This window comes from Petaurus breviceps, unplaced genomic scaffold (genome assembly GCF_028583685.1).
Source record: "Petaurus breviceps papuanus isolate PSGF00001 unplaced genomic scaffold, PetGlider_PUasm1.0 90808, whole genome shotgun sequence".
Taxonomy (NCBI): Eukaryota; Metazoa; Chordata; class Mammalia; order Diprotodontia; family Petauridae; genus Petaurus; species Petaurus breviceps.
This window is the reverse complement of record NW_027187349.1, coordinates 17,485,681-17,493,618: the sequence shown is the minus strand read 5'-3', so window position 1 is coordinate 17,493,618 and position 7,938 is coordinate 17,485,681. Positions and strand designations below refer to the sequence as shown.

Genomic DNA, 7,938 nt, shown 5'->3' with positions numbered 1-7,938 from the left:
GGAGTGGCAAGGGGAGCAAGAGCTGCAGAAATCTGAGTCTGGTGATGGGAAAGGGAGGGCTGTTTAAGCTGCCCCTCCCTCTGCCCTTCCTACCCAGGATCCTGGAAAAAACCCATATATTTCATAGGCAAGTAAAGTATAGGGAAGGATGAACAGAAGGAAAGAAAGGGAAGCTAGACACAGGGACCGCAGGGCGGCTAATTTATTGTTATTTCCCTTTTCTTAGCAGAAGCACAGCCCGCTCGTGCACTCACACAGATACTCTCTCTCTCTCTCTCACACACACACACATACACACTCACACTCCCACATACACACTGTCTTTCCCTCTCACTTCCCTCAGAAGATGGTAATCAGTGAGGAGATAGCAGAGATACGTTGCTGTTCTCCTGCTCACCGATCTACCTCTCCAAACACAATATCCTGGGTACCTGGAGGAGAGAAGAAAGAAACAAGTGTCTACAGGGGCCGTACAAGTTATTTCCATTCCCTGTGCTTGATCTCAGTCCTCAAGCCCATGCAGGTCATTATACCCACCCACCCAAAGGCACCCATACCTATGATTGCCACCACATCCGCCAGCATGTGCCCCTTAGACATCTTGTCCAAACCAGCCTGGGGATGTGAGAAAGCAAGAGAACACCAGAAGATCAATACTGGGGGAAGAATAGAGGAAGGAGTGAAAGAGCATTGAGGGTTTGTAGGCCTTGGGATCTGGGAATAACTGGGGTTTGTTGTTCTCACCAAGTGGGCAAAGCCAGGTGCTTTGATCTTGCATCGATAGGGGCGGCTACTGCCATCGGAAACCAGGTATACTCCAAATTCCCCCTGTGCAAGAGGGTGCAAAGGAGATGTCACATCCCTGATTCCCCAAAACGGAAACCAATTCCTGTTTCCATGACCTCTGTCAATCCTCATGTTTCTTTTCCAATATAATTAACACTCATCCATTAAACGGCTACTAGGTGCACATCACTATGTCTTTTCCCACTGTGGCCATTCCTCACCTTTGGTGCCTCGATGGCAGTGTATGTAGCACCTGGTGGAACCTGGTAGCCCTCAGTATAGAGCTTGAAGTGATGGATTAGTGACTCCATGGATGTCTACAGAAGAAAGAAGAAAGGGCAGTAAAAAACTCAGTCAGTCATAATGAAAGACCTGAGTACCCACTATGGGGAGAGAGAGACCTATTGAAAGAAGCCATATACCAGGCCCTAACAGGAAAATCAATACCCACATGAAATCAAAATGCAAGTGTAAATATAGATAACCAAGTTTACAGATGAGATACAAACAAAGAAAAGAAGACTAAAGTGTGTTAGCCTCACAAAGACAATCCTTTCAGGGACTGAAGCTAAGCTCTGATCACTTCCCCCTTTCTATCCTTTCTCTGTCCTCAGTTCCTCTCCTAGACCATTCCCCATTCCCAACCTTCATCTCCGCCCGCTTTGGTGGAGACACTTTGGCATCATCAACTTTAATCTCCCCAGGAGGCATCTTGTTAAGACACTGCAGAATGATCCGGAGAGCCTGACGCATCTCTTCTACCCGACACAGGTACCTAGAAGGTGGTCACACAGAGAGACAAGGAAGGTCAGAGTTAGGGTCCTGCCCTGCCCAGGTCTAACAGGGCAAATCTGCTAACCTATGCCCATCGGCCACTCTGAGCTCCACATACCAGACCTCTCTACCTCTGCTATTTCTGCCTAGCCGAGCCTGAAGCCTATTCCAATAAGCCTGTAAAGCCCCTCCCACCAGTCTTCTCTTTGTCTCTTCTGGTTATGTCCTAGGGAAGCTGCTCCTCCCACTCCACCAAACACCTGGCACTTATGTTGGGGCCCTCTCCAGTCACCCTGATCTAGATCTTGCCACTGAACTCAGACAGCTCTGGAGAAGAGAGTGCGGCTGGTGACTATGCACAGCTCTCCTTCACTTACATCCGATTCTCCCCAATATCGTGGTTTTCTTCAAGAATGAAGGACAAACAGGGGCGGTTACATGGTGCAGTGATTAGAGCACCGGCCCTGGAGTCAGGAGGACCTGAGTTCATACGGCCTCAGACACTTAACACTTTCTATGTGAGCTTGGACAAGTCACTTAAACCAACTGCCTTTCCTTCCCCCCCTCAAAAAAAAATGAAGGACAAACAATAAGAATGATGGCTATGACACCACTTATATAGTACTTGATGGTTTCCAAAAGGCTTTACATATATTATCTCATGTGATCCTCACACAACTACTCATCCAAGTAGGTGCTGCTATAAAGTCTATTTTATAGATGAGAAAACTGAGGTAAAGGGAGGTGAAATGTCTCGGCCTGGACCTGCAGTTACTAAGTGTCTGAGGGCAGATTCACACTCAGGGCCCCTGGACCCCAGGTTCAGTATTCTATTTGCTGTCTACAGATGAATTATCTATATTGTGTCAATGGAATGTAAGAATCCTGGAGGCAAGGACAAAGTAAGCGCTAGCTATATCTCCTGGGAGCCACCCAAGGACCCTCTCAGAGGGTACAAAAGAGAGCATTCAGCTCCATTTGAAGAGAAGATAAAATAGGGTTAGAAGGCTGGAAGACTGAACATGGCCTTCTTGATTCTCTGGCCAGCACCCTACCCAATGGAGAAAGGCAATGGCAATTGAACGGGGCTCTATGACAGAGAAGGAAAAAGCTGGAACTAAGAGACAGCAGAAGTGGTTCTGTAACATGGACCCCTCTAACTCTGTCACCCCTAGGGAAGCCACAACTTCTCTGGGTCTACTTCCTCATTTGTAAAATGAAGACTCACCCTGACTACCTGTCAGAAAGTGAACATGCCCACAAGAACACTCTGGACACTAAAGACCAATGGGCTGGGAGTAAGAACTAGACTTTGGTCCTTGTTTTGTTACCATTAACACGATCTTGAGAAAAGCAACCAAATCTCTTCATTAGTTTTCTCAAATGTAAAATAAAATTCCACCAACCAGACCTACCTAGGACCTATCCAACCTTCACAGGGTCATCATGAAGGTAAAATGATAAAGAAGGAAGTGTGAGATGGTGAATAGAGTCCTATGCTTGAAGTCAGACCTGGGTTCAAATCTCATCTCTGATACTCACTGGCTGACTCCAGGAAAGTCATGACTTCTATGTGCCTTAAGCAAAGCCCTAGCATTTATCTAAATAAGGGACAGTTTAGGAGCTGTGCAGGTAGAGACAGCTCCCATACCAAGACTTCCTCCCCCTGATGAAATCAAAGATTCTCTGAGTCAAATGAGAATGTCTATGTAAAAGCACTTCAGTGGGCAAAAAACTGTATATGAATAGCAGTAACCACAGGTGCAGACAGGGAAGGACAGGAGTTGGAAAGTGGCTCCATCCTACCTGTCATAGCAGTCACCTCTGGAACCAATGGGGACATCAAACTCTACTTGGTCATATGCATCATAGGGCTGAGTCTTCCGCAGGTCCCACTGGATCCCAGAGCCTCGAAGCATCACCCCACTATTATAGGGAAGGGGGAGAGGGGAGGTTACATCTTGTACAATCAAGAAAAATGCCTATGCTTTCTTTCACGCTCCCTCTGAGCAGACTCTAGTCCACACTGAAGGGGAGCCAGAAGATAAATACCATAAATGCCAAGATCAGGGAGATGGACTGGTTTCCCATCCAAAAAGACCAGCTTCTTCACTGCTGGGTATAGTATGGGTCTCGCCCAAGGGGACTCATTCCTGCCCTGCCCTGCCCAGCTACTGACCTGAAGCCATAGTTAAGGGCCTCTTCAGCAGTTACCACTCCAATGTCAACTGTTCGATTTCGCCAAATCCGATTGTTGGTCAGCATCTGCCACCCCAAGGAAAGAAGTGTCAACGTATCACCTCATACTAGGGCAGCTCTTATTCTTTTAGACCCAAAGGCTAGTACCTCCCCACTCCACCCTGAGCAATTTCAGGGAGTGACCCAGCCAGGTTTCCTCATTCCCCTTTATCTTACTTCTTCAAGTTCATCAATCCGAATAGAGAAGTTCTTGGCAAATTCATAGATGTCATCCATGAGCCCAAGGGGTAGGTCCTGAGGAGCCAGGTGGAGGTAAGTTAGGGAAAGCGACATTGGCACATCAGAGAAACAAAGTCCCAAACTTCTCCATCCCTAGCCCTGTGGAATATTGGGACTACATCTAACTTCCTATTTTCCTCAGTCAGGGAATCCTAAAATACTGTAGCCAGAGAGAGCAGAGGTGAAGAACGAAGAGATGGGAGGATGGAAGGAAGTACAGAAGGGGCTCTTCTTACCTGGTGTACCCCTCCTGGACGTATGTATGCTGCATGCATTCGTGCCCCTGATACTCGTTCATAAAACTCAAACATCTAGAGGGGACACACTGAAAATCAGAGATAGAGCCCTTGGCCCCCCAAGAGCACCACAAAACATGCTTTGTATCACGGCTGCAGCACTCCACCACCAAAAAAGAACCAAGACAGATTCCAAGAGGCCGGTCCCGGCCATTACTCTGTATGTCAGCTATGTTCTCCCAACTTCACACTGAGAGCTCTTTAACACCTCCCTTTTCTGCACTTTCTCCAAAACACCTCTAACCTCTATGCCTGGTCATACCTTCTCCCTTTCTTCAAACATCCAGAAGAAGGGAGTCATGGCCCCAATGTCCAGGGCATGTGTGGTCAGTGCCATAATGTGGTTGAGCAGCCGTGTGATCTCTCCAAATAGCACTGTGGAGAGGGAGGGAAGAGGGAGCAGAAAAAATATCTGAGAATCAGGAAGTCCGAACTATCTTAGGAAAGCCAATGGGGCCTAGTCGAGTATGAGATGCTCGAGAATGATGAACATCAAAAAGGAAGGATTGGAGTCCCTCTTCTAGTCACAGTTCTTCAGGAGAGGTAGGGGAACAGGTATATCACATATATATCACACCTAGAGCGGGCACCAAGGAGACTGAGACATACCTCGGATCCACTGTGCCCGGGGAGGAGGCTGGATGTTAAGGAGCTTCTCTACAGCCAAGGAATAGCACTGTTCATTACACATCATGGACACATAATCCAGCCGGTCAAAGTATGGAAGGGCCTACAGAAAGAAGACAGACACAAAGGGAAACCTTGCCATGTCTTGTACTCTAGTACAGATTTCCAGTCTGAATGGGGCAAATGTTCTTCTAAACTGGCTCCAGAAGCCAGGACCACACTTGTCTGCCAAGTCCTTGACCTCCTAGGAAAATTTAAGATATTCCAATAGCTTCCCAGACAAGGAGACAACTACACGATATCTTTAACTGCCAAGTCATCATTTCTTCCCCAAGTCTAACAGAAAAAAAAGGAATTAAAGAAGCTGGAAGTGGGACTGGGAAGATTGGTCACGGGAATTGCCAAGAATAAGGGTCTAAAGGGAATAGGGCTCTTCAGAACTGAGAAGGGCAGGATTTGTTCTTGATTAGAGTAGCCTTCCGACCTAAGCTTCTCATTAGGTTCGCACTAGGTCTCCGCTGTCCAAGCTGTAGCTTCCAGGAAAGAGGTGGGGCTTGGGCTGATCCCACAGGACAGTCTGTTCTTTCTTGGCCATCACTGTGACGTGGAGCTAGGCTGAAGAGTTTTTAACTCCATGGATCTGAGGGCCAGAAACCATCACTCTCAGGTCTCTTGGGAAATCTCAGTCACTATGCTTGACCCCTTTATTGGACCACTAAGTTTCAGTTTCACAACCTTTCACTTCAGGACTTTTTCCTCTCTCCCTTCGAACAGGCTATAAATAAATTAAAACTGACTCCTGCCCCAAACACAAACCCTAACAATGCTGCAATCCTGATTCTCACCACTTGGTTGTCATAGTTCCCACTCACCCCCTCCTCCATCCCACAAGCCAGCAGCAGCCATAACCTATCTATCCCAGTCATTCTGACTCACTGAACATTTCAAAAGGAAACACAGGCAGCTGGAAGATATAGAGATGTCCAAACAAAAAAAGTTGACGTCTCTTACATTGTCCCCTGCCCTGGGAAACAATCTGTGACGCACTAGCTGGACTTGATATGACATCAGAGAAACTGAGGCACAGGGTAAAGAGGGACAGCCAAAAGTTGACCAAGAAAATGACAGGAGACTTAGAAAGAGAATCTAGGAGACATGGTTTCTACTGCTGAATCCAAGCCCAGTCAACCATGGCAAAGCTTTCTACTACCCCCAACCCTTCTCATCTGTCCCAGGACTGCCTCATAACAAGGAAAAGGTACAAAGGAAAGCCATCATGCTTCCCCACTGTAGCCTCCTAGAGTCCTAGGAATCTACCCCACATCTCCATCTCTTATTCAATCCCCACACCTGCAAGTAAGTCTTGTATTCGATGAGCTTTTCAGTGCCCCGATGAAGCAGGCCAATATGAGGATCACACTTCCGAACCATTTCTCCACTTAGTTCCATCACCAGTCGAAGGACTCCATGAGCTGCTGGGTGCTGGGGCCCAAAGTTTAGGGTCACGTTGGCCACCTTTGTGTCTTTTGGAGGGTCCACATCTGGGGATGGGGGGAGGAGGAAGAAGAGGAGGCTTAGGGCTAGATGGTGACTCAACTGGGATTCTCCCAAGGACTAAAAGGATTAACTTATTACTGTGAGATCCTGTCCCATATTAACCCCTTAGCAGGCCAATTTTACTGCCTTCCTCCTCCTATACTCTTAAAATGCTCTAGGGTCAAAGGAAAAGTGTGGAAGACTGTCAGGGTTCCTTGAGGGTGGAGACCCCAAATCTTACTTTTCCTAATTCCTCCTACTCTAAGGCAATATTGAACACATAATACCTGCTCAAATTTTACAATCTAGTTAGAGGTATCAGAAATATTACCATGAAAATGAGTAACACAAAGAAATATCTAAGTGACAAATGAATGCTAAAGGAAATCAAATGAGGGAGAGGTCACTGTGGGCTGAAGTCTCAAAGGAGGCTTCATGGAAGAGATAACTTTTTAACTGGACTCTGAAGATTGAGAAGCTTTTAGATAGGGTGCTTAACAGAGGAAAGGCAAGGACATCAGGGAACAGAGAGGACTGGAATATACAATCACATGGAGCTAAAAATGTGAAAGGTGATTTGGAGTACAATGAATATGGTTGCTTGGTTGGAAGAGCAGTCATACTGGTGAATGGTAGAAGATTAAGTTAGAAAGGTAGGCTGGGTCCAGTTTGTGAACAGCTCTGAATGAGAGAGCAGACTTTGTCTTGTAGGCAAAGGCGAACCTCTAAAGGTTTCTGAGTACTAGTGACACAGTAAAGATGGTATTTTCAGATCAATGTAGTAGCAATGAGTGAGATAGGTTCAAGGGAATACAGACTCAAGGCAGCTACGCCAGTTAGGAGGCTACAAAACACAAACATGATGTGATAAGAGCCTAAGTTGGGCTGGCAGAAGCAGGAATGGAAGTAGGAGAGCTAAATGAGAGGTAGGGGGACTATATAATTTACTGGATGTGCAGAAAGAAGGCTCAAAGTTTTGAACCTGAGTGATTAGAAGGGCTGTACTACTAACAAAAGGAAGAAAAATGGGAAGTGTGCCAGTGTTGGTAGGATGAAAATAAGCTGAATCTGATGACACTGGGACATACAATTAGAAGGTATCAAGCAGGCAGCTGGACTAGCAGGAGACTTGGAGCTCGAGGGAGGTTATTATTAATGATAAAGTTTTAACAGGAACTAAATCAACAAATCGGAGCTAGCTGACACTATGGAAACAGACAAAATCTCTGAGAGGGAATTTATAATATATAAAGAACACAGGGCTGAAACATGCTTAAGGACTGGCCAGCTCAAATGAGACTAACTCATCATTAACGGTATCAGTTGAGGCACAAACAAGGGAAGTGGTTCTGGGTCAGTGACAATGCTGGGGGGGCTACGGCCATGTGCATCCTCAGACTCACCATTCCAGGGCGCTGGCTTCCAGAGGGCGGTTTCTTTA

General features: G+C 46.5%; 1 protein-coding gene across 1 annotated transcript in view; it reads right to left on the bottom strand.

The window, feature by feature from the left end:
* Positions 1-178: 178 nt before the first annotated feature.
* Positions 179-7,938, bottom strand: part of NDUFS2 (NADH:ubiquinone oxidoreductase core subunit S2) — an 8,567-nt gene continuing 807 nt past the window's right edge. Inside the window, exons 3-15 of the mRNA XM_069070550.1 lie at positions 7,901-7,938; positions 6,312-6,502; positions 4,944-5,064; positions 4,597-4,709; positions 4,275-4,349; positions 3,976-4,053; positions 3,740-3,825; positions 3,367-3,486; positions 1,432-1,561; positions 1,008-1,103; positions 745-828; positions 558-615; positions 179-431 (exon numbers count right to left, since the gene is read on the bottom strand). The exon at positions 7,901-7,938 is cut by the window's right edge and continues 8 nt beyond it. Coding sequence (XP_068926651.1) covers positions 394-431; positions 558-615; positions 745-828; positions 1,008-1,103; positions 1,432-1,561; positions 3,367-3,486; positions 3,740-3,825; positions 3,976-4,053; positions 4,275-4,349; positions 4,597-4,709; positions 4,944-5,064; positions 6,312-6,502; positions 7,901-7,938 — 1,228 coding nt within the window. The 3' untranslated portion in view covers positions 179-393. The remainder of the gene's footprint in view (positions 432-557; positions 616-744; positions 829-1,007; positions 1,104-1,431; positions 1,562-3,366; positions 3,487-3,739; positions 3,826-3,975; positions 4,054-4,274; positions 4,350-4,596; positions 4,710-4,943; positions 5,065-6,311; positions 6,503-7,900) is intronic.